The sequence below is a fragment of the Mauremys reevesii genome, linkage group 14 (assembly GCF_016161935.1).
Source record: "Mauremys reevesii isolate NIE-2019 linkage group 14, ASM1616193v1, whole genome shotgun sequence".
In the NCBI taxonomy this organism is placed as follows: Eukaryota; Metazoa; Chordata; order Testudines; family Geoemydidae; genus Mauremys; species Mauremys reevesii.
In genome coordinates, this window is record NC_052636.1 from 8,548,334 (window position 1) to 8,574,796 (window position 26,463).

General features: G+C 51.5%; 1 protein-coding gene across 1 annotated transcript in view; it reads right to left on the reverse strand.

Moving 5' to 3' along the window:
* The window catches only part of LOC120381690 (zinc finger protein 420-like), a gene marked incomplete at both ends in the record, with an annotated part of 35,096 nt that extends 8,898 nt beyond the window's left edge, over positions 1-26,198 (reverse strand). Inside the window, one exon of the mRNA XM_039499813.1 lies at positions 25,258-26,198. Within this exon, the coding sequence (XP_039355747.1) occupies positions 25,258-26,198 (941 nt within the window). The remainder of the gene's footprint in view (positions 1-25,257) is intronic.
* Between the last annotated feature and the right edge of the window lie 265 nt (positions 26,199-26,463).

Below are 26,463 nucleotides of genomic sequence, written 5' to 3' on the forward strand. Positions count from 1 at the left end.
TAGGTGGGGCTACTATAAGGTGGGTGCATAACTGGCTGGATAACCGTACTCAGAGAGTAGTTATTAATGGTTCCCAATCCTGCTGGAAAGATATAACAAGTGGGGTTCCGCAGGGGTCTGTTTTGGGACCGGCTCTGTTCAATATCTTCATCAACCATTTTGATATTGGCATAGAAAGTACGCTTATTAAGTCTGCAGATGATACCAAACTGGGAGGGATTGCAACTGGTTTGGAGGACAGGGTCATAATTCAAAATGATCTGGAGAAATTGGAGAAATGGTCTGAGGTAAATAGGATGAAGTTTAATAAAGACAAATACAAAGTGCTCCACTTAGGAAGGAACAATCAGTTTCACACATGCAGAATGGAAAGAGAAGGTCTAGGAAGGAGTACGGCAGAAAGGGACCTAGGGGTTATATAAAAGCAGCAAAGAATCCTGTGGCACCTTATAGACTAACAGACGTTTTGCAGCATGAGCTTTCGTGGGTGAATACCCACTTCGTCGGATGCAAGAGTGGAAATTTAGGGGTTATAGTGGACCACAAGCTAAGTATGAGTCAACAGTGTGATGCTGTTGCAAAAAAAGCAAACATGATTCTGGGATGCATTAACAGGTATGTTGTGAGCAAGACACGAGAAGTCATTCTTCCGTTCTACTCTGTGCTGGTTAGGCCTCGACTGGAGTATTGTGTCCAGTTCTGGGCACTGCATTTCAAGAAAGATGTGGAGAAATTGGAGAGGGTCCAGAGAAGAGCACCAAGAACGATTAAAGGTCTAGAGAACATGACCTATGAAGGCTGAAAGAATTGGGTTTGTTTAGTTTGGAAAGAGAAGACTGAGAGGGGACATGATAGAATTTTTCAGGTAGCTAAAAGGGTGCCATGAGGAGGAGGGAGAAAACATGTTTATCTTAGCCTCTAAGGATAGAAGCAGCAGCAATGGGCTTAAACTGCAGCAAAGGGAGGTTTAGGTTGGACATTAGGAAAAAGTTCCTAACTGTCAGGGTGATTAAACACTGGAATAAATTGCCTAGGGAGGTTGTGGAATCTCCATCTCTGGAGATATTTAAGAGCAGGTTACATAAATGTCTATCAGGGACGCTCTAGACAGTATTTGGTTATGCCATGAAGGCAGGCGACTGGACTCGATGACCTCTCGAGGTCCCTGCCAGTCCTAGAATCTATGGATCTATGAATAAGAATGGCCATACTGGGTCAGACCAAAGGTCCATCCAACCCAGTATTCTGTCTACTGACAGTGACCAATGCCAGGTGCCCCAGAGGGAGTGAACCTAACAGGCAATGATCAAGTGATCTCTCTCCTGCCATCCATCTCCACCCTCTGACGAACAGAGGCTAGGGACACCATTCCTTACCCATCCTGGCTAATAGCCATTAATGGACTTAACCTCCATGAATTTATCCAGTTCTCTTTTAAATGCTGTTATAGTCCTAGCCTTCAGAATCTCCTCAGGCAAGGAGTTCCACAGGTTGACTGTGCACTGTGTGAAGAACTTTCTTTTATTTGTTTTAAACCTGCCGCCCATTAATTTCATTTGGTGGCCTCTAGTTCTTATATTACGTGAAGAAGTAAATAACTTTTCCTTATTCACTTTCTCCACCTGAGGAAGCACCTGAGGAACAAAGACTGAACTGGGGGAAGTGTTGGTCCCAGGGTAAAGGGATTTCAAGCTTGTATATGGAAACTTGGTGGACTGCTTCTATCATCAGTAAGGGTGAGAAATTGCTAGTTCAAATTCTATCCATCTAGTATGTTAGCAAATAACCAAAAACTCAAACTAAGCCTAAGTAATCTGCTTTGATCGCTTTGCTATCACTTACCGCTGGGAAATTGGCTGTTGTCTTCTCTGTCCTTGAGTGGCTTAGGTAAAGCACTCAGGTAGCTTAGCTGGGTGCATGGTACCACCTGCTGTCGTGTTGGGTGATAACAGGGACTGGAGAGGCTGGCTGAATCTCCGGCCAACCACTGTGAGAAGGGTCAACCCAGCTTCAGGGTTAGAGGGCACAGCAGTTCCCAGAAGCCCCCCACAGTGCACCCCGGGGGTGACAACCCATCACATCCTACATTACACAAGTCTCAGAAGCTTTGTCACATCCTGTCCCCTCCCTTCCTCCACCCTAGATAGTTCCTGCCTCCCACCACCTCGAGCAGCTCCCACCCTCCTATGCATTTACTGCTCCTCTCCCTCCAAGCAGAACCCACGACCAGCTGTCTGATAATCCCTTACCTGAGCCAGCTCCATTGCAGCCATTTCCTTCCCTCTGGGAGGAGGGGATGATCTTGAGCGAAACGTGGACGTTATTCTGTAACCTGCCAGGGAGAGAAGGGCAATGTGAGAAAATTCAGGTGGGGTTTTTGTCCATTCCACAAGCTGATTCCCCCAGGATTTTCCCCTGCTAATGGACATTCTAGGTTCTGCTACACTGTGGAGCACAGAGTGACCGTATTCCAGTACAGGCCTAGCCGCATCCCACCAGGGTGTAACCCTCTGACACAGGGTGAAACCCTCCCAGCAGCAGAGTCTCTGTGTTACACTTATGTTTGTGGACGATACCAAGCTGGGAGGGGTTGCAAGTGCTTTGGAGTATAGGATTAAAATTAAAAATGATCTGGACAAACTGGAGAAATGGTCTGAAGTAAAGAGGATGAAATTTAATAAGGACAAATCCCAAGTACTTCACTTAGGAAGGAACAATCAGTTGCACACATACAAAATGGGAAATAACTGCCTAGGAAGGAGAGCTGCGGAAAGGGATCTGGGGGTCACAGTACATCGTAAGCTAAATATGAGTCAACAGTATTACACTGTTGCAAAAAAAGCAAGACACGAGAAGTAATTCTTCTGCTCTACTCCGCGCTGATTAGGCCTCAACTGGAGTAGTGTGTCCAGTTCTGGGGGCCACATTTCAGGAAAGATGTGGACAAATTGGAGAAAGTCCAGAGAAGAGCAACAAAAATGACTAAAGGTCTAGAGAACAAGACCTATGAGGGAAGATTGAAAAAATTGTGTTTGTTTAGTCTGGAGAAAAGAAGACTGAGAGGGGACATGATCACACTTTGCAAGTACACAAAAGGTTCTTACTAGACGACCTCTCAAGGTCCCTTCCAGTTCTATGATTCTAAGAACCAAAGGCCAGAGACGAGCAGAATTAAAGGAGTCACTCTGGGGATTCTCCCTGTCACTGTCCCCAAGGCAGCTCTCTCAGGTTTACAAAGCTGTTGGATGCTCCAGCCTTTATTCAGTCTCTCCTGGCAGTGCCCCTTTCATGGGCTGGGCCTAGTTTTAGCCTTTTGGAAGCGTGACCCCGGGGGCTCTGAGACGGGGCCTTCTTGCCTCAGCACATCTTGTTCCTTTCTGTGGCTCCCCAGGGAGTCCCAATGAGTAGATACTCCTCATACAGACTGTGAACATAAGAGTGGCCCACTGCATCAGACCAATGGTCCGTCTAGCTCAGTGGCCAGTGCCAGGTGCTTCAGAGGGAACTAACAGAACAGGTAACCATCAAGTGATCCATCCCCTGTTGCCCATTCCCAGCTTCTGGCAAACAGAGGCTAGAGACACCATCCCTGCCCAGCCTGCCTGTGACACTGGCAGATGAGGTGTTAGCTCTTGCAAAAGCTCCCAAGTCTTAACTGAACATGGACAAACGCATCGCTGGAATCAGTCTGACTCACCTGTGTTAGTATTGTTAAAAGAGGTATTAGAATTATAACAATGGGTTGAGACTTTACTAAATGTGTGTGATTTGCTGCCAGGGTTAATATCTGACTAGCTGCATTGTGAGCCTCTGTAAATCACCAGACAGGAGAGAGACTTTACCTAGGTGAAGTGCTGACTGGCAACTGAATGCATTACACCCTGCCTGGCAGTAAAGGTTCATCAACACCAGATAGACTATTATGCGATGTGAAAGATGACAAAAGACTGTTGTTGTGCTCTTCACTTCCCATTAGCTGACTTTGCAGCTCAGAGCACATGGCAGGAAGGGGGTAAAAACCCCCATACAGAAGGAACTGATTATCTGTATGCTGCTTGGACTCTGGGGGGCAAAGTTTCTAGGCATAAGCAAGAGATCCCCAGCTCCTTATTCTTTAGGACTAACCCAGGCTATGTAGAACTTGCTTATTATAGAAGCTTCTGTTACCTTTTGAAATTTAAGACTGTAACTCGTCTGCATCTGCTTTAACCTGCCTTAACTTTGTAAACAACTCTGGTTTTAAATAAAATTTAATGCAGGTTATTACAGGACTGGCTACAAGTGTTGTCTTTCTTGTGAGATCTAAGATTCAGCTGACCTAAGGAAGTGATTGGTCCTTCGGGACTGGCAGTAACCTGAACATTGCTGTGACTCGTGGGGTAAGGGAGGGGTTCTCAACCAGGGGTCTGGGGCCCCCTGGGGGGCCGTGAGCAGTTTTCAGGGGGCTGCCAAGCATGGCCAGCATTAGACTCGCTGAGGCCCAGGGCAGAAAGGTGAAGTCCCAGCGCATGGGGCTGAAGTCCAGGCCCCTGAACCCCACCACCAGGGCTGAAGCCAAAGCCTGAGCAATGTAGCTTTGTGAGGGCCCCTGTGGCATGGGGCCACAGGCAGTTGCCCTGCTTGCTGCCCCCTAACACCAGCCCTGGATTTTATATGCAGAAAACCAGGTATTGTGGCCCACGTGGGCCGTGGAGTTTTTATAGCATGTTGGGGGGGGGGGGCACAGAAGGAAAAAGGCTGAGAACCCCTGGAGTAAGGGACCATCTGTCACAGAGGTCGGCTCACCTGCGTGGTGAGATATATGGGATCACCCAAGGGGACTGTCTGTGATTCCATGTTAATGCTGTTACAGAGCCTGAAGCGTTTACACTGGATTCTAGGTTGGTGAAATCTCCATACAGACCTTACACCCAATTTGGGGTTTGTTCCCTGCTTCTCACCAGTCTGCCGGAGGCTGGTGCTCGTGCTCTCCAGTCACTGGGGACAGCGCTACAGAGACTAACGGGCACAACGGCACCAGCAGCAATTGGCAGCACTGCAGAGCAGGCTTCACAGGGACACAGTGTGGGCCAAAGGGTCTGTGGTCTCCACCAAACCCCCGTTCTCCTCCAGGGCACATCAGCATCCCGGCAACCTTCAAGGGGGGGTCCAGGCTGCCACCCATCTCCAGTGATGGATCTGCAGCACAGCATCACCCGCACCCCATGACCCACCTTGTCTCCTGAGACAGAGGTGAGTGACGGAGGGGGCAGAACAGATCCAGGGGGCAGGGAAAGGGATAATAAAACACCTCCTGGGGTCACCCCTCAGGCAGTGACGGTGACAGGCCTTGTGGTGGCAGTAAAGGGGGAGGGGAGGGAGTGGGAGCAGCACCCTCAAGGGCAATGCTGCCAGTGGGTCTCCCCACCACCTCAGGCATGGGGCTGATAGGGGGCCATTCCCTGGGCCTGGGTGCCTGTGAAGGGCTATATAAACCCCACGCTGGCATAGAAGGGGTTAAACTGCTGCTTTAGTCTGGACTGGCCTGTCAGGACTGGAGCAGGAGCTAACAGGAGAGACCTACTCTACTCTGGGGAGGGGGGGGCACCCTGGGAAGGGAACAGTCTGTGGAGCATTTCCAGCCCCAAGGAGAGGGCTGGCAGCATTCGGGGCTCTGGCCTTCACTGAGGGCGGGTGGGGATCCCGGAGCTCAAAGGGGGAGCAGGTTAAAACTTGCGCTGGGGACCCACTAAACTCTGAAGGGGACTGAGACGCTCCCAGGGCTCTCAGAAGTAAGAGGGGCCCAGATCCTGATGGGAGCTGTCCACAGGGCTTTCCCCGTTTCTCTTTCATTCCTTTATTTACCCTTGTTTGCCGACAGTCGGCTCTTCTGCTGTTTCACCTGGTGCCCCGAGAAGGACGTGCCCCCGTAGCACCCCTGGGGCAGGGGCCAATGGGACTCTCAGAGCTGCACCCCAGAAGGCCTGAGGCCCAGCAGTTGGGCACCAGTTTGAGGGGCTGGATGGCCTCTCCCTGGGGGCTGCCAGCAGCCTGGCACATGGAGTAGACACGGGGTGGCCTGGGGAGCAGGAAGCGGGGCAGCATCCCAGACAGCACAGCGAGAAGGGAAATGGCGAGGGGACATGGAGCACTGCAGTGAACTCAGCACCCGTCCTGAAGGCCATTGGCAGAAAGTCGTCCTCTCCCTGGCCTAGGGGGGTCAGACAGTGACACAGAGATCCCTTGGCAAAGGGTCACTTGGTCTTTGCCAGCAGCTCTCACCTGAGACCTGACAAACCCACCACACCAAACACATCGCTTGGAGGATGGTCCTGCGAGGTGTCTACAGAAAGCTCATCACTGGTCAAGACTCAGTGACAGAGAGATCAACGTATGGGTCATATGTACGGAACAAAGCGCTGACACTGAACATCTACTTTATAAACTCAACTGTCCAGCCTTGCTCCCTCCCAAACTAGCAGTGGAAAACCATCGGGACACCACCAAACAACTGGAACTGGAGTGTGGGGGAGCTGAAGGTGGGGGAGTGTGATGGGGAGTGTGGGGGAAACTGGAGTGTGGGGGAGCTGAAGGTGGGGGAGTGTGATGGGGAGTGTGGGGGAAACTGGAGTGTGGGGGAGCTGAAGGTAACAAATTTAATCTTCCCAAATCCAAACTAGGAATAGTTTCAAGGCACATGTTACACATGTACGGGGTGCAGGGGCAGGCCAGAGTGTATAGGGGAGGAGGCGCAGAGCTAGGGCACTGCTGGACCAGGAGCAGAAGGCCCAGCTGGGGCACAGACCATGTCAGAGATTTCTCTCGCTGGCTCTGTTACCACTGCCCAGGGCAAACACTTGAAAGAAGGGGAGGCGGAGCTGCAAATGGTGTCAGGAGGAGGAGAGAGACACTTGAAAGCATGACCATTATTCCCATTCCACCGTAACAAAAAGTACAGGAGAGGGGAGCAAAACTTCAGAATCACGCAGCACCTAGGTGGAGAGAGCACTGGACCCAGACTATTCCTGGCTCTGCCACGGGCCTGCTGGGTAAGTCATTGCACTTCCCTGTGCCTCTGATTGCAAACTTGTGTGAGACCCAGAACTGCCTATAGCCCTGCTAACTCCTCCTGCCAACATTGCTCTGTGCAAAAAGCTAGGAAATTCACCTATTAAAACTTTATGAAAGCAGGATTTAAGGTTGCCCGAAGCTGTCTGGTGCCCCTCCAGAAGAGAGATCAGCAAAACTCAAACTTGTAATAATCAGGTAATGCAGAGAAAATACACACCAATGTAATCCTAATTCTGCAATTCACAAAGGCAGCAAAGCTCTGGGAAAGGCAACTTTCAGAAGCAAACAGAAGAGGATAGCGCTTATCTCTGCTAAGGCAGAATGTGGTTTTAGGTGAGCTGCGCTGTACAGGAGCTACCGACACCTGTTCTACACTCAGATACTGGGCCTGCTCCCCAGAAGCAGCCGCACACTTGGTCAACTGAACACCCCTTCACCCCTTTTACAACTCTTTCATCCTTACTCACAGAAGTTCCAGTTAACAGTCTCCATTCACTCACCCATCGTGAAGCACACAGACTGCTCTCACATCCCATCTCACTGCTGACCATTCCCATGGCAAACAGTCCCGTTTCCCCCTGACAACGTGCACCGCTCAGTGCAGAAACGAGACAGACTGGAAGCTCAAGGTACACATGCACCTCTCTCCTTTCATCGCACAATGGGGGACTCAGACCCAGATCTTCTCATATCACAATCGCACCTCCACCAAATTGCTTTAACTAACACCTCGACCAATCAGTGCGGTCCTTGCCCCAAAGAGCTCACAATCCAAGTAGACAATGGGTAGGAGGAAAGCACAGAGGGGCTGTGACTTCCCCCAGGTCACCAAGCAGGTCAGGGACAGAGCCAGGAACAGACCCCGGTAACGCCAGAGCCCCGTCACCCGCAGCTTGAAAAGGTCCCCAGACCCCATTGTATTAGGCTGCAGGAAGAGGTGGTTTGTCCATGGATGCACAGGCTGTCTCGGCAGGGCAGCTCAGCTGCAGTCCCTGCACACAGCTGGGGGGTGTCCCCTGGGTCAGGAGAAGTCAGTGTCCCCATCCCCCCCACAAGCCTTCAAACTGGGACATGGTGCACCAGTGCCAATCAGAGCGCACTAGTGTAAATTCTGTCTGTACAGAGGGTTTACACCAGCGCCTAAAACACCAGGGTGGCAGAGACCTTCAGTGCCCAAAACAGCCCTAGAACTGGGATCTATTTCTAGCTCGGTCACGGACAGCCTGGGTGACCTCGGACACGTCAATGTTTCTTCTCCCCACTTCAGTCTCTTTACCCAGCTGCCACTCACTGGGGTCTCCTCTCTCTCCAGAGCTGCTCACCACTACAGTCTGTGTGGGTGTCCCCAGAGCTAAGGCAGGTCAGCTCGGGAATAGTCTTACAAGGGGGCTGGGGAGTCTCTGTCCCTGGAAGTTTTTAGGAACAGGCAGGACAGAGATAATCTACAGAGACCGGATCCTGCCTCAGCAGGGGGAGCTGGACAGAGACATGGCAGCTGAAGGCACTAGGCTGCCCTACAATAGATACGTATGAAAACAAATCACACAGAATAAAACCCACCACACCATAACGTCAGGCAATTCAGGAAAAAACCAACCTCCCCACACACACACACACGGGGGGGGGGCAGGTGTCGATCAGGGATAAGATCCGAGCGGTTCCCACCAGGGTCTGGCCGAGGAGCGGGGGGAAAAGCGGCGCCGTTGGCCCCCAAGGCCCCGTCCCGCGGGGCCCGGGCACAGGGTCGATCCGGGCGGTGGCTCGCGCGGTCCCGTTACCGAGGCGGGGCCCCGCGCTCGGCCCGGTCCGGCAGCAGCAGCGGAGGCGGGAGAACGGGGCGGGGGTTGGGATGTTTTATATCCGGGTCTGAGCGTTGGGAAAACGGGTCACAGACTCCGCCCCGGCAGCGGGAGACAAACCCCAGCGCGGGGCAGGGCGGGACCCCGGGGGATTTACGGGACGCTCCAGCGCACGCGGGCAGTGACGGTTCCCCCTCACAGGGGCCGCAGGAGCCCGGGGGAAGGGGCAGCAGTGGGGGAGGGGCAGGGGCGAGACACGGACACACACTCACCCCCCCCACGGGGGTTTCCCGCCCCCCCCGCTACGGAGGCCGCACCGGGACACCCCGCCCCGCCCCAGCTCCCGGCCCGGCCCAGGGCGGGGGTCTCAGGCCCAGGTGTCTGTTCCCGCCCCCTCTTACCGGTTCTGCCGCGCGCCGGAGCCTCCCGCAGCGGCCGGAAGTGACGCACCCCGAGGGGGCCGGCGGGGAGGAGTCACGTGACGAGGCCGGTGTAACGCCAGAAACAGCCCCCGCTCCGGATTCGCTGCTTGGGTGGCACTGAGCATGCGCAGCCGAACGGAGCCTGCGCAGTAACCGCCGCTGTGGCCGCTGCCCGCTCTCTGCCCTCACCGCTCCCGGCGCTTCGCTGCCCGCTCCGCGGGGGGGTGAAAAGCCCCGGGGGGCAAATCGCAGCGGGGAGGGGCTGCCAGGGGCTGAGCGGGGCAGAAATTCACTGGCCGGGGGTGGAGCTGCTGCAGGGGCGGCGGGGAGGGCCGGGGGCAATGGGGAGCCGCTGCCAGACCCTGTGCGGGACAAACCCCGTTTGGGGAACAGGGGCCCCTCGGGCCGAGCCCCCGCTGCGCGCGCAGATCCGGGGGCCGGGCGGGGGCACCGGCTGTCTCGGTTCTGCCGCGTGTCACCCCGGGGCGGGTTCCCGGGGCTCCAGGCACCGCCCCCGCCTGTCCGAGCCCCGACCCCGCAGCGCCGCTCGGTCTGTGCCAGCGCTGCGGGCGGCCCCTGCTCCGGCCGGGAGCCCGAGTGCAGGACACACCGGCCAGACCCCGCCCCCGGCTCTGCCTCCCGCCCGGGACTGTGGGAAAGTGTCTGTGTCCGTGTGAAACCCCGCAGCCCCTTCCCTGGTGCAGCGCCGAGCTGCCAACTCCCAGCCCGCGTGTCCCCTGCACCCCATCCCCTGCCCCAGCTCAGAGCCTGCCCCCTCCCTCAACCTCCCCATAGCCTGCACCCCTCCCGCCCCCAACTCCTCCCAGAGCCTGCGTGTCCGCCCCTGCACCCCATCCCCTGCCCCAGCTCAGAGCCTGCCCCCTCCTCAACCTCCCCATAGCCTGCACCCTCCTGCCCCCAACTCCCCTGAGCCCGCGTGTCTGCCCCCCCTGCACCCCATCCCCTGCCCCAACTCAGAGCCTGCCCCTCACTCAACCTCCCCATAGCCTGCAACCCTCCCGCCCCAACTCCCAGCCCGCGTGTCCGCCCCTCTGCACCCCCATCCCCTGCCCCAGCTCAGAGCCTGCCCCTCCTCAACCTCCCCATAGCCTGCAACCCTCCCGCCCCAACCCCCTCCCAGAGCCCGCGTGTCTGCCCCCTGCACCCCCATCCCTGCCCCAGCTCAGAGCCTGCCCCCTCACTCACCCTCCCCATAGCCTGCACCCCCGCCCCAACTCCCCAGCCCGCGTGTCCGCCCCTCTGCACCCCCATCCCCTGCCCCAGCTCAGAGCCTGCCCCCTCACTCAACCTCCCCATAGCCTGCAACCCTCCCGCCCCAACCCCTCCCAGAGCCCACGTGTCCGCCCCTGCACCCCATCCCTGCCCCAGCTCAGAGCCTGCACCCTCACTCAACCTCCCCATAACCTGCACCCTCCCGCCCCAACTCCCTCCCGAGCCCGCGTGTCCGCACCCCCTGCACCGCAATCCCTGCCCCAGCTCAGAGCCTGCACCCCTCCCTCAACCTCCCCATAGCCTGCAACCCTCCCGCCCCCCAACTCCCTCCCAGTGCCCGCAAGTCCGCACCACCCTGCACCCCATCCCTGCCCCAGCTCAGAGCCTGCACCCTCACTCAACCTCCCCATAGCCTGCAACCCTCCCGCCCCAACTCCCCGAGCCCATGTGTCTGCACTCCCCTGCCCCCATCCCCTGCCCCAGCTCAGAGCCTGCACCCCTCACTCAACCTCCCCATAGCCTGCAACTCTCCCGCCCCCCAACTCCCTGTGTCCGCACTGAGCTACTCCCTGTGGATCACCCCACTCAAGGAGCGTTTGTTCTAGGCAGCAAGCCGGCTAGACAGGGAAACATCAGATGCTGCTCCCAATGCTACACTCAGTTTTTCAGAAATTAGTCGACTTCATGGCCAGAAGAGACCATTAGAGCATCTAATCTGACCCCCTGCACATCACAGGCCTCCTGTAGGACACCATAGCTACTTTTGAGGCAAACACATTCCAGAAAGGCATCTAGTCTTCATTAAATGACATCAAGAGATGGAGAATCCACCACTTTCCTTGGTAGCTTGTTCCTGTGGTGAATCATCCTCGCTGTTGAATATTTGTGCCTTTGTTGTAATATGAATTTGTCTCTTTTCATCTTCCAGCCATTGGGTCTTGTTAGGCCTTTCTCTGCTCGATTAAAGAGGCCTTTAATACCCAATAATTTCTCTCCATTAAGGCACTTCAACACTTCAATGAAGTCACCTTTCAATCTTCTTTTGATCAGCTAAACAGGTTGAGCTCTTTCCATAGCTCCCTAGAAGGCATTTTTCTCCGGCCCTCAGAACATTTGGTGGCTCTTTGCTGCCCCAGCTCCAATTTCACAACATCTTTTTCACATGAGGACACCAAAACTGGAGGCAGTATTCCAGTATCAGTCTCACTGATGCCGTGTCACCTCTTGTGATGTTATTGACATAATCTGTAACTGTATAGATCACCGTTGCGACCACGGTTCTATATTTGCAGCCAATATTGTAGAAAGGTTGTCGTGTAAGAGGTCTATGGAGTGGTTCTGATTGGCTGATTATAATGATGCTATCTCTAGATGTGTATCATTTTTGTAGTTGACGTTATGAATATTGGCTCTATGCTGCCTGTATTTCAAACTTGTGCTCTGCTTCAGGGAACACCCCAGACAAGTTGGTGTCAGTTCTGCCTAGAACGAACGCTCCTTGAGTGGGGTGATCCCCAGGGAGTAGCTCAAACCTCCAAAGTGCCTGGCCAGGGGCAGGACATTAGCCCAGCAAGGGAGGGGTGTGGCAGTGACATCACAAAGGCCTTTTGCAGGACCTCAGCCTATTGGTCCAAGGTGGTGGGGAGGTGGTGACCTCACAGAGAGATGCTGACATCAGCCAGGCAGGAGAGGGGCGAGGGGCCAGGGAAACCTCAGAGACCCCTGTGGCTTTGCTGCAGCAAGTCTCCTTCTCCAGGCCTCTCTTTGAGGACTGAGGGAGTATTCGGGTTCACGGATGTGAGCACCAGGAGGAACCTTTTTAAGTTTTCTCCTTCCCTTTTAGTGATTTTAATAGAAAACAGACGTCCCTGTTTAGAAGGTAAGAGCCTCCTCGAGGTTTGAAACCTGTTCAGTCTGATCCATCTGGTGAGAGTTGAATTCTAGGCATGGAAAACACAAGCTTAAGGAGGCCGAATTTTATTCTGAATTTTATTTGATCCCCACCAGTGACCTGGGCCATCCTTTGGGCTCTCTGGTGAGAACCCTCAGCCTCCCTTCCTCAGTCTCTACCCTGATTGGCTGAGCAGGGGGTTATTGACAGGGAGAAGACTCAGGTCCTTGTTGGTCTCTTTTAAGACCAAGGAAATAAGTCAGAACCAGTTCTGTGTTTGACAAATTTTGCTGCTTCTCTACATTAATGGTCTCTGAGTTGTTCATGATTCTCTCTAACATTGCAGTTCTCCTCAAATACTTGCTGAATAATTCCTGTGCACTGTTGTTGGTCTGGAGCTCATCAGAGAGCACTTTATTCAGGTCATTCAATGTCTGAAATTCAAGGTTAGTTTGAAAATCAGGGCTCTTGGGTCCTATTCCCAACTCTGCCACTGACTGGCTGTGTGACCTCAGACAAGTCAATTCTCCCTTCTCAGCCTCAGCTTCTCCCTCTTTCAAGTAGGGATAATAATGATCTTCTCCTACCTACCTCACGGTGGGTGAAGGATGGGGATCCATTGGAGAGTGTCACTAGGAGTAGTGCATAATATGAGGTTGTCATGAATAGTTAGTAAAGGGTTAAAGCATAGTACCTGGTGGGCACCTGACCTGAGGACCAATCAGGGAAGAGATTTTGAAACTCCTAGGAGGGAACTTTTTCTCTCTGTTTGGGGGGGTCTTTGTCTTTGGCCGTTTGGAGTTCAAGAGACCAGACGAGTTAATCAAGTCCCCACAAGTTTCCACCTTTCTGAACTAATTTCTTCTAGTCAAGATAGTGAGTATTAGAAAGATACTTTGTGTCCTTATCTAATAATCCTATGTTTGCAATTCTGTGTGTTTGTTATTGATTATTCTTAATTCTGCTTGTACTGGTTGTACTGAGAAAGAGAGAGGTTCCTCTCCAGAACTTAGCAAGGTTATACCCTATGAGTGTCCAGCTTGGACTCATAGAGATTCTGTATTTTCTTTTTGTTCTCTTAATAAATTCTTTTCTTTTCTTTGGACTTGGTTAATTCCTTCCCTTGGGGAAATTCAGGGGAAGGGGAGGGGGAAGTGGGCTGCTTCCCTGTGTGTAGAGATTCAAGGCGTTTGAATCCAGGTATCCCTCTTCAGAGCAGGCTGGAGAGAGGGAAGGGGGGGAGGGGGAAGGTTCCTCCTCTGTGAATTAATCTGTGTTCCCAAGGGGGGAAACAGGGGTGTCCCGGCCCACGGAATTGACCGGGTGGTGGCAGCCGAAGGGGAGACCTACCCTAGGATTTTGGGGTGGGGGGAAGACATGCTGGTCCTCACTTTGAAACCGCCCAGTTTCAAGTGAGGGTGCAGACCAGGACAGAGGTGTTCTATCACGTTTACTCAGAGCAGATTATGACATAATAGAATAGCTGAAAGTCTATTTTATTTGTATTTTTTTATTTTTAAATTGTTAAGAGCAGCAACGACTTAGCTCAGATTGAAGCATCTTATCTAATTTTTGAGATCGAAGTGTCTCCTCTTTGTGTGTGACGAGACAATCTAACACACTGTGACAAACAGGAGATGCTTTTGTTTTGCAACAAAATCTTTTTGCAAAGAATTTTCATCCCACTTGTTATGATTTCGAGAAACAAACTGGTTTAGTCTGAATGGGATTTTCTGACAGAAATGGTTTCAATGAAATTTCCCACCATCTCGATTCCTGGGCTCCATCCCTGCCTCTGGGGGTTTGCTGTTTGTTAGAACAGGAGTCGGAACTGGTGGCTTCTCTTTCTGGCTCTGCCACTGCCTTGCTGTGTAGGCCCTTGGGTAGGTCATTTCCCTTCTCTGGACCTCAGGCTCCTCCCCATCTATCCAATGGGAACAGGGACAATTCTCGAGCTCTGGGCAGTCATGAGCCTGAGTGAGATAAGGGGCGATAAAGCCCTCTGTGAAGGAGAAAGGGAAGTTTCACGGTGTTTAGCACCAAGGAATTCTAAAGTTTGCTAAAATGTCTAGTCTGTGGAAACAAGAAATGGTCGGGCCCAAATTTTTAACCACTGCCTTTCTAAAGCCCATTCAGGGATGTGAGTCTCTGTCTTTTCGGTACCTGGGGTTCTTTGCCAGCAGGAGAGAAGAGGTTCCTGCCTCCATTTTTGGGGCCTTAACAAACCAGGTGTTGTGCCCCAGTTCTCGTCTGAGATCCCTGAAAAAGAACATCTTCCCATCCATGAACAAGACAGGACCTATCTTTCAAAGGGGAACAAAGAGACCCCTGGGACTTGCAGACTAGCCAGCCTCACTTCCATAGCTGGAGAGATACTGGAATACATTCGTAAACACTCAGTTTGTCAGCAGCACCTACAGGAGAATTTGATTCTTAGGACGAGTGAGCATGGATTTGTCAAGAACAAATCATCCCAAACCCATCCTCTTTCCTTCTTTGGCAGGGTTCTGGGCCTAGTGGAGGTGGGTAAACAGTAGATGGGATCTATCTCGGGGTTACTAAGGCTTTTGACACAGTCCCGCAGGACATTCTCACAAGCAAACCAGGGAAATGCGGTCCAGCTGCAATCAGTGTCATGTGGGTGCAGAGCTGGTTGAAAGCCCAGACTCCAAGGGCCCTTCTCCATGTTTGGCTGCCCAACGGAGAGGGGGCACCTCGTGGGTCCGGCAGGGATCAGTCCGGGGTCCGGTACTATTCAATAGTTTCATGAATGATTTGGAAAATGGAGTGGAGATCATGCTTCTAAATTGTGCAACTGACACCAAGCACTTTGGAGCTCAGGACTGGAATTCAAAACGCCCTTAACGAATTGGAGACTTGGTCTTCTTGAGCCAAACCCCATGGCTGGGCCCCTCTCTCTAGACTGGGCTGAAGTGAAACCCCAGAGCCAGACACTCCTCCTCCTGGGGGCAGTGCGCTCTGACCTTGAATGGTCAGATGCTGCTTAGCTCTGTCAGAGCAGCTTTGGCTGGGGGATTCTTCCAGCACTTTCCAATAGTGGGAAGGTTCGAAATCCCCATTTGCCTGCTGGGGACGGAGCCCTAGAGGGGGGAGCAACTTGCCCAAAGTCCCACCGGAAAAGGAAAACAACCAGCAGTGGAACCAATAGGGGTGTCAGGATCTTGGAGGCGCTGTCACCCCCACACTAGGGCGGTGTTATGCACCCCCTGCGGCTGGCTGAGTTTCTCCGTGCCTTGGCAATAAGACAGCCTAGAACCCCATCCAGGATTATTCTATCTGCTACCCAAGATCCATAAACCTGGAAATCCTGGATGCCCCATCATCTCAGGCATTGGCACCCTGACAGCAGGATTGTCTGGCTATGTAGACGCTCCATCATCATTCCACACAAAGATGGACTACAAGCCGTCAGGAACAGTATCCCCGATAATGTCACAGCTGAACTTTGTGACTTTGTCCTCACCCATAACTATTTCACATTTGGGGACAATGTGTACCTTCAAGTCAGCGGCACTGCTAGGGTACTCACATGACCCCACAGTATGCCAACATTTTTATGGCTGACTTAGAACAACGCTTCCTCAGCTCTTGTCCCCTAATGCCCCTACTCTACTTGTGCTACACTGATGACATCTTCATCATCTGGTCCCATGGAAAAGAAAACCCTTGAGGAATTCCACCATGATTTCAACAATTTCCATCCCACCTACAACCTCTGCCTGGACCAATCCACACAAGAGATCCACTTCCTGGACACTACTGTGCTAATCGATGGTCACATAAACACCACCCTATACCGGAAACATACTGAACGCTATACTTACCTACATCTCCAGCTTTCACCCAGACCACATCACACAATCCATTGTCTACAGCCAAGCTCTAAGATACAACCGCATTTGCTCTAACCCCTCAGACAGAGACAAACACTTACAAGATCTCTATCAAGCATTCTTACAACTACAGTACCCACCTGCTGAAGTGAAGAAGCAGATTGACAGAGCCAGAAGAGTACCCAGAAGTCACCTACTACAGGACAGGCCCAACAAAGAAAGTAACAGGACCCCACTAGCCGTCACCTTCAGCCCCCAACTAAAACCTCTCCAGTGCATCATCAAGGATCTACAACCCATCCTGAAGGACAATCCCTCACGCTCACAGATCTTGGGAGCCAGGTCAGTCCTTGCTTACTGACAGCCACCCAACCTGAAGCAAATACTTACCAGCAACCACACAACAAAAACACTAACCCAGGAACCTATCCTTGCAACAAAGCCCATTGCCAACTCTATCCCCATATCTGTTCAGGGGACACCATCATAGGACCTAATCACATCAGCCATGCCATCAGGGGCTCATTCACCTGCATATCTACCAATGTGATATGTGCCATCATGTGCCAGCAATGCCCCTCTGCTATGTACATTGGCCAAACCAGAGAGTCTCTACATAAAAGAATAAATGGACACAAATCAGACATCAAGAATTATAACATTCAAACACAGCCAGAGAACACTTCAATCTCCTGGTCACTCGATTACAGACCTAAAAGTCGCAATATTACAACAAAAACCTTCAAAAACAGACTCCCGAGAGATGCTGAATTGGAATTAATTTGCAAACTGGACACCATTAAATTAGGCTTGAATAAAGACTGGGAGTGGGTGGGTCATTACACAAAGTAAAACTATTTCCCCATGTTTATTTGTCCCCCTACTGTTACTCACACCTTCTTGTCAACTGTTGGAAATGGGCCATCCTGATTATCACTACAAGTTTTTTTCTCCTGCTGATAATAGCTCACCTTAACTGCTCACTCTCATTATAGTGTGGATGGCAACACCCATTTTTTTCATGTTCTCTGTGTATATATATATCTTCCTGCTGTATTTTCCACTGTATGCATCTGATTAAGTGGATTTTAGCCCATGAAAGCTTATGCTCAAATAAGTTTGTTAGTCTCTAAGGTGCCACAAGTACTCCTCTTATTTTTGCAGATAAATTAATGGAGGTGAAGTCCATTAATGACTATTAGGCAGCCTGGGTAAGGAATGGTATCCCTAGCCTCTGTTTGTCAGAGGGTGGAGATGGATGGCAGGAGAGAGATCACTTGATCATTACCTGTTAGGTTCAAGTATCAGAGGGGTAGCCGTGTTAGTCTGGATCTGTAAAAGCGACAAAGAATCCTGTGGCACCTTATAGACTAACAGACGTTCTGCAGCATGAGCTTTCGTGGGTGAATACCCACTTCTTCAGATGCAAATGGTGGAAATTTCCAGGGGCAGGTTTATATATGCAAGCAAGAAGCAAGCTAGAGATAACGAGGTTAGTTCAATCAGGGAGGATGAGGCCCTGTTCTAGCAGTTGAGGTGTGAAAACCAAGGGAGGAGAAACTGGTTCTGTAATTGGCAAGCCATTCACAGTCTTTGTTTAATCCTGAGCTGATGGTGTCAAATTTGCAGATGAACTGGAGCTCAGCAGTTTCTCTTTGAAGTCTGGTCCTGAAGTTTTTTTGCTGCAGGATGGCCACCTTAAGATCTGCTATTGTGTGGCCAGGGAGGTTAAAGTGTTCTCCTACAGGTTTTTGTATATTGCCATTCCTAATATCTGATTTGTGTCCATTTATCCTTTTCCTTAGAGACTGTCCAGTTTGGCCGATGTACATAGCAGAGGGGCATTGCTGGCATATGATGGCATATATTACATTGGTGGACGTGCAGGTGAATGAACCGGTGATGGTGTGGCTGATCTGGTTAGGTCCTGTGATGGTGTTACTGGTGTAGATATGTGGGCAGAGTTGGCATCGAGGTTTGTTGCATGGGTTGGTTCCTGAGCTAGAGTTACTATGGTGCGGTGTGCAGTTACTGGTGAGAATATGCTTCAGGTTGGCAGGTTGTCTGTGGGCGAGGACTGGCCTGCCACCCAAGGCCTGTGAAAGTGTGGGATCATTCTCCAGGATGGGTTGTAGATCCCTGATGATGCGCTGGAGGGGTTTTAGCTGGGGACTGTATGTGATGGCCAGTGGAGTCCTGTTGGTTTCTTTCTTGGGTTTGTCTTGCAGTAGGAGGCTTCTGGGTACACGTCTGGCTCTGTTGATCTGTCTCCTTATTTCCTCGTGCGGGTACTGTAGTTTTGAGAATGCTTGGTGGAGATTTTGTAGGTGTTGGTCTCTGTCTGTGGGGTTAGAGCAGATGCGGTTCCAGGCAGAAACATGGTAGCTTAATTTTTCCCAGCTCCTAGTGGCCTGTCCCTGCTGTTGTAGGAGCAGCAGTGATTTCTATGCTCAATAGGTCTGTTATACTTCCCCCATTCCCATTTTTGTCTCCTCTGCCTCTCTGAATGCCTGTGAAGTGGCTTTCCCTCCCCTCCCGCTCCCTCCTGCCATGCTTGTGGGATGAAGGGGCTGGTTGAACAGCTGGAAGATCAGAAGAGCTGCTAGATAGACAAGGTGTCTGGGACTCTCATTAGGCAGCGATCACACACCCAGAGCATGGACACTGGCTGAGGTGGAGTGTGACCCACCAGATGCAGCCAAGTCATCTCCAGTCGCAGGCCATGAGGAGCAGGTCCTTAAAACGGGAAGGGGCCCTGTGCTCAGGAGTCACTCACAAGCTTGTACCTCCAGTGACCGCCCTTCGCCCCGACCGTCTGGCCAGTGGTTCGCTGCGTTGCAGTTCATTGTGCCTCAGGAAGACTTACCTTCATCGCACCGTCCATCGCGGTGCTGGGAGACACTTACCTGGCAGAATCCTGTGCCTGCCTCTTGTCTTCCTAGGGGTGGCTACTTGCAGCCCAGGAGAAGAAGGATGGTTCTGGTGAAAGGAAGACAAGCAAAGCACTGGGAGGAAATTTGGGTGTGGGCTCTGCGCTGGGGTGGGTGGGTGGTGCAGCTCCCAAAGTGACCGGTACACACAACCCTCTGGCAGCAGCTCCTAGATGAGTGGGGCCAGGGGATCTCCATGTGCTGCTGTCTGCAGGCGCTGCCCCCAGAGCTCCCATTGGCTACAGTTCCTGGCCAATGGGAGCTGCAGAGTTGGTGCTCGGGGCAGGGGCAGCACGTGGAGACACTCCCCCCACCCCAGGGGATGCTGGGACATGCCAGCCACTTCTGGGAGCGGCACGGAGGGGCGGATGTAGAGTGGGCAGGGAGCCACCTTAGTGCTGCTGGCACATCTCTGCACACCCGTTGTGGGGGGAGGGGAGCAGAGGGCCTCCATGTGCTGCCTGGGGTAGGGGCAGTGCACAGAGCTGCCTCCCCTCCCGGGTCTATTCCAGGAGTGGGTGGGTGGGGTCTTTTGGCCTGCAAGGTGCAGCAGGTCAGACTAGATGATCACACTGGTCCCTTCTGACCTTAAAGGCTCTGAGTCTAAAAGGGAGAGGGAAGTAAAGGAATTTAAAAAAAAAATAAACCAAGCATTGTAATACCAGGATGACTCCAACTGCTCATTATATAGTCCCACCCCTTTCTTCCTCCACTGGATGTTTAATGACCTGTTGGGATTTGGGACACTGATTCTCTCATTCCATTGATAAACTGATACAACATGACTGAAATAAAACCAATTCCCAGTGAAGGAATCATCATATCATTGCATTAGCTGGGAATTGAACCCAGGTCAATTGCTTGGAAGGCAGCTATGCGCTCCACTATACCACCAACGCATCTGGTGAAAGTCTCTGATTTTTCACACTTGGTGATTGGTCACCTTACTTCTCAGCATGAGGCGAATGTCTCTGTGGTCTCTGCCATTCATCGTGGGGAGTTTCCCCACTGATAACAGTTCTTGCTGGGTTGGGGATGGGAGACAGAAGAGGCGTTTATTCTGTTTCATTCCTCTCCATTTTCTGTTCCTCCCCTTCCCTTCCAGGGTCCTCCCTTCCATTTCAGACTGTGCAGTGACACCCTCCCTGCACCCAGGACTCTCGAAGCTCTGTTCCTTCCTGGGGATCCTCTCTCCCTTCATGGAGATCAAGAGCATGAAGCCTCTCTGCCTTGCCTCCTGGGTCTGAATTAATGTCCCATTTCCCACTATGTGCTCGAAAGAAACAAATGTTTCTAACCCAGGTGAGTGGAGTTAATTCAGCTGGAATCCTTCACCCACATTCCTTAGGAGATACAGACTCTCTGTGACACAGACTGACTGGGGTTCATCTCTACATGTCCCCAATGGGGAAGGAAAGACACTGAGGGCGAAGGAAGAAGATGGACAGAAGGAGTCAAATGGGGCTAGACCAGAATAGGACATTTTCTGCCTGTTAAAATGTACTAGACTCTAATTGCTTAAAACAAAACAAAACCCCACCAGCTTCTGTTTGAACCATCAGCTTTTCACAGAGCAGCCAAAGTGGTGAAGCACAGACACACACAACCACCGACAGCCCAAGTTTGTCTAAAAAGCACCTATAGTGGCTCATGCAGGGGGAAATACAGCTGTGGGTGTGAGTTCAGGCCTCACCCAGAGTGTTGGTTTTCATTAGCCACGGAGCTTCCCCCACTTGCTTTGCCCAATTCACATGGAAAGTGCCATAGGAGGGTGATGAGAGTAAATTCTAAACTCTGAAATGCGGAGGTTGGCCCAGAGATTGGGATAAGGGGTTTGAAGAGAAAAAGCTCTAAGAGTATAAAACCAGACAGTCTACAGGGGCAGGTTCGGTACAACGCCTCAACAGGGAGCCATTTGGAGGGGTTCACTCCCTCTGTTCAATGTCCTGAGAGGTATTTGAAGATGAAGATAATGCCATGGCTAACAGGTGACTGGCATGTCCTGGGTTAAAGAAAGGGACCTGGGTTAATAGTCTGAAGATTTGCGTTACCGTCACTGTCTGACCCCCCTTCAGTGCGGAGCAGGTGTGTGCGTTGCTGGGTGGAACGCACAGACTCCTGGAGAGCAGGGGCAGCTGTTTCCATGGCAGAGAGCCTGGCACTTAGGAGACTTTCTACACTTGCTGTTTTGAAGCAATTCAGTAAAATAACAGTGGAGCTACAATGTCTGGTCCAAAATTTCAGCTGCCCCTGGTGCAAAAACGCTATTTTAGGATCTACATCGGAGGCTCCCGGCACTAGGACACCTGACCAGAGAGCTCAGTGGGGGCGTAACAGCTGCTGACTCTGAGGGTCCCGGGCTAAATCCACTTGCAGGGGGAAGTGTTTTGATTTATTTGATGGATAATGAGCACCAGCTACCAGGGGAGAAGCCCTGAGAGTCGCTGCCACTCCAGCTGCTGCTAGGGCAGGGGGGAGCCCCAGGGGGCCAGCTGCTGCTCTGGCCACCCCAGAAGTGCTGCCAGAGGCCACCAAGCTGTGGCTGCTCCTGCTGCCCTCGGGACCACTGGTCAAGTGGTCCCCAGGGCCAGCCGCATTGGCCGCTGCTTGGGCGGTCCCTGGAGCCAGTTGATTGAGTGGCCCTGGAGTCAGCCACTGTGCCCACTGCAGAAGTCACGGAGGTTGCAGGAAATCACAGAATCCGTCACTTCCACCACCTCCGTGATAGACACGGAGACAAACCCCTCCCTGCTGTGACTGCAGTTCCTGGAAGGAAAGAGAAGAACAGAAAGTGACGAGAGAAGGAAAGAGAGAGACTCCCTGTCACCTCTCTCCCCTGCTCCCTCCCCCCTTGTATTCTGTAACCCCATCTCACTGGGTTCCCGGTGCTGGTGCCATGGGGGTGACACTAGAGTTCTGGGGATTTGGGGGAGGGGAAGGGGGCTCTTCACTTCTCAGCATTTCACACAAATTTGTCTTGGGGCTAAAATTTCTCCTGTTAGGCCTCTGTCAGCGCTGTACCCCACCCTGTTTGCGGGAGAGGGGAGATGTAAATTGCAGAGCAGGCAGAGAAGTCGCCCATAAAGGGTCATATTGATCTGGTGACTGGTTCTGACCGGGGTCACACGTCCTCTGACACAGGCTCATGTGCAGAACATGGGAGCTCTGGCTTGTCCTAAATGCTGTAGAGTGTGAGTTCCTGGAAAGGGCAGGGGAGAGGAGCAAGAGGAGAAAGGCAGAGACATTGGAGACGAGGAATTGGGGGGAGAAGAAGGAGAGAACAGAGAGACAGTAAATGATTGAAGCAGAACAGGTGTCCCAACTCCATCTTGCTCATCATAGGTGTTCAGAGAGACAGGTAGTTGTGGGTTTTCCAGTGTCAAGTATGAACTTTGATTCTAACAATGTGCGTTGAAATATCAAGGGGATCTCCACATACCTGATCTCTTCCCCTCTCCCCTTTTTTAGTATTAATTTTTATTTTGACGTGTTTGGCTTAACCGTGATCGTCTCTTTCCCCGCCTGTATTGCAATTTGGGGTTTATGTTTATTTTGCCTCCCTTTTGTTCATGTCATTATAATTATAACAGCAAAGGAATCTGCAGGAGCAAAAACTGACTCAAAACTTCATTTCCCCATCATGCCGGAACATCCTACAAACAGCTCACGCAGCTAGAATCATAACACGCAAGGCCAGGGGAGGGGAGATGCAGGTTTCCAAGTGTTCTGTCTTTCTCAGATGATACATTCCAGCCCCTTGTGTGCCTCCATCCTGTATGACCTGCTGGACTTTAACACATTTATTGTTTCATTCTATAGATGATGTGATTGTAACACAATGTGATTGAAATTAAACCACTTCCAGATGAGGAAACAACAGAAGAGAAAAGCCATTATTGCATTGACTGGGAATCAAACCCAGATGAATTACTTAGAAGACACCTCTGCACACCACTAAACCACCAATGCATCTGGCAGGAGTAGCTTTCCTGCAGGTTCTGTGCGCTGGCAAAGGGGGTGACACATGACTATGGAGTTAATGAACAGGGTGGATGGGCTGGAAGCTGCCTGACAGCTGGGGGCAGAGTTACCATCCCAGAGTGACTGAAAGGGGGCAATGGTGAAAACAGATCTCACTGGGAGCTGGCCCCACACCCGCCCCACCCCAGGAGAGGGGAACTGAAGCTCAACTTCAATCACAGAAAACTCTTCCCTGAGAAGGAAGGGGACAGCTTGTTTTAAAGACCAGGTTTGTGTTTGTTCCTGCTACATACGGAGGGGCTGGGTAGTGCTGATTCCAGCCCCCAGACTCTGGGAGGATAAGGAACAAATTCAGGCTGCCAGGGACCTGCAGGAGGGAGATGATCTTTTGACAGTGACGGACGCCTCATCCTAAAGGCCTTTATCTGCCCCCTTCCAGTGACTGTTTGGCACAGAAATGCAGCCCCCACTCCTGGGACTCTCCTGGGGAAATAATGTTTCTGTGCAAAACACCAAAGCTTTTAACAGAAAGGAAGAAAAGGAAATGGCCACATGATGGGACTAGGACATAAGGAATGAAACACAAGATCTTTCTCCATGTGCATTGACTTTTAACCTTGTTTGTGGTGGTGGTGTATCCATGTTGGTCCCAGGGGTCCTCTGGGGCGCCGGGCATTGGCCACTTTCGGGAGAGTGGGCTAGATGAACTGGTCTGACTCAGTGTGGCTGTTCTTATGTTCTAACTGCTGGTTATGGAAGAGACGACCTTCCAGGCTACACAGAACTGAAGAAGTGTGTGGGGTTAGCTCCACAGCTTGTCTCTTTCACCAACAGAGGTTGGTCCTCTGCAAGCTCTTGCCCTCACCACCTTGTCTCTCTTGGACTCTGAAAAGTGCTTTCCCTCCACTCCCTTTGGAGAGAAGTTAAGTTTCTCTTTGGGCAACTATCAGGCTGAAGCAATTGTATTGACTGTGACACTAGAATTGAAGATTTAATATTATAAATAAATGAGTCTAAACCTGAGGTTCTGGTTTTCACATTGGTTTTTCTAACTCAGTTCCCAGTGCTCTTCTAGAAAGGCCTCCAGGACGCCTGCCCAGCCCAGCAAAAGTGGCCAGGAGAAAGCCCACACTGCTGCTCTTTCAGGTACTTGAAGGCTGCTATCAAATCCCCCCTCACTCCGTCAGTCTCCAGTCTGTGGCAGTGCATAGGATTCTTCCGTCCTAAGAGCAGGACTCTGCACTTCTCCTTGTTGAACCTCCTCAGATTTCTTTTGGCCCAATCCTCCAATTTGTCTAGGTCATTCTGGACCCAAACCCTGTCCTCCAGCGCTTGGATTCTTTACATGCTTTCACAGAGCAAAGAGCACATGTTCCATGATTTCATAGGGCAGAGTTTTGTGCTATCGGGAGCTTTCCCTGTGTGAATTTGACAGGTGGATCAACATAGAGACACATTGTGACCCTTCTCAGGGTGCTGAGGACTGTGAGTCTCCTTGTTGCCACCTGCCACAAGGAAGAGGGAGTTTTACATTTGGCAGCTGGATGTTAGTGACCAAACTCACCAGCTTGCTGGAACTCAAGGACCCTCCTCTGAGCTACAGCAGCCACCTTAACCCTTGAGTTCCTTCAATGTGTCCCCCTCTGGGGTCCAGCCCGGATCACCAGATACTTGGTGAAATCCCAGATCCTCTCTTCCCCAAGTATCCCAGGTTACTAGTTTTACTGTGGGCCATTGCTACTGTATCTCACACAGCACCTGAGTACAGTTATCGAACAAGCAAAAAATTTATTTAACAACGGATAGAGATTTAAACAAACAAACGTGAGTGATGGAAACCAACTGTTACCAACTAAACAAAGGCAGAAAATGATAGAATAGAAAGGCCAGCACAAAAAACAGAGAGGAACAATAAGATACTAAAAGGACAATGGTTGGAACTCTCCATTTCTCTCAGTCTTTGGATTGATGGGTACTAGAGCTGTAGCAACAGTTGAGGAACCAGGGTAAATTAAATCTAAGGTTTGAGCTGCTAGTGAAGCATTTCCCACACCCACTGCATTCATAGGGCCTCTCTCCTCGTGGATTGTTTGATGCCTAATAAGGTGCGAACTGCGATTGAAGGTTTTCCCGCACTCAGTGCATTCATAGGGCCTGTCCCCTGTGTGGATTCTCTGATGTCTAGAAAGGACTGATCTTTGAGTGAAGCTTTTCCCACACTCACGGCATTCAAAGGGCCTCTCCCCCGTGTGGATTCTCTGATGTTGAGAAAGGTTTGAGCTGCTAGTGAAGCATTTCCCACACTCACGGCATTCAAAGGTCCTCTCCCCTGTGTGGTTTCTCTGATGTTGAGAAAGGTCTGATCTGCTAGTGAAGTGTTTCCCACACTCACTGCATTCAAAGTGCCTCTCCCCTGTGTGGATTCTCTGATGTTGAGAAAGGTTTGAGCTGCTAGTGAAGCGTTTCCTACACTCACGGCATTCAAAGGGCCTTTCCCCTGTGTGGATTCTCTGATGAACAGAAAGGGCCGAGCTGCTAGTGAAGCATTTCCGACACTCACGGCATTCATAGGGCTTCTCTCCTCTGTGGATTGTTTGATGCCTAATAAGGTGTGAAATGCGATTGAAGGTTTTCCTACACTCACGGCATTCATAGGGCCTTTCCCCTGTGTGGATTCTCTGATGTTTAGAAAGGTCTGAGCTGCTAGTGAAGCTTTTCCCACACTCACTGCATTCAAAGGGCCTCTCCCCTGTGTGGATTCTCTGATGTTGAGAAAGGTTTGAGCTGCTAGTGAAGCGTGTCCGACACTCACGGCATTCACAGGGCCTCTCCCCTGTGTGGATTCTCTGATGTTGAGAAAGGTTTGAGCTGCTAGTGAAGCATTTCCCACACTCACGGCATTCATAGGGCCTCTCTCCTCTGTGGATTGTTTGATGACTAATAAGGTGCGAACTGCGATTGAAGGTTTTCCCACACTCACGGCATTCATAGGGCCTGTCCCCTGTGTGGATTCTCTGATGTACAGAAAGGGCTGAGCTGTGAGAGAAGGTTTTTCCACACTCCCTGCATGTATTTTTTCTCTTTCGCCTGAGGATATCCTGCTGTGTTGTGGTTTCCATGAGGACCTTCTGAGTTCCCCAACAGGAAATAAATTTATCCACTTTCTTCCCTGGCTGGTTTCCTTGATCTGTTTCTGGTCTGTGCTGAATCTCCCAGGATTTTCCCTGCTCATGACTCCTGGATACATTCCTTTTCGATCTTTGAGATAATGCTCTCTTTTTACCCACTGGCTCAACATTTTCA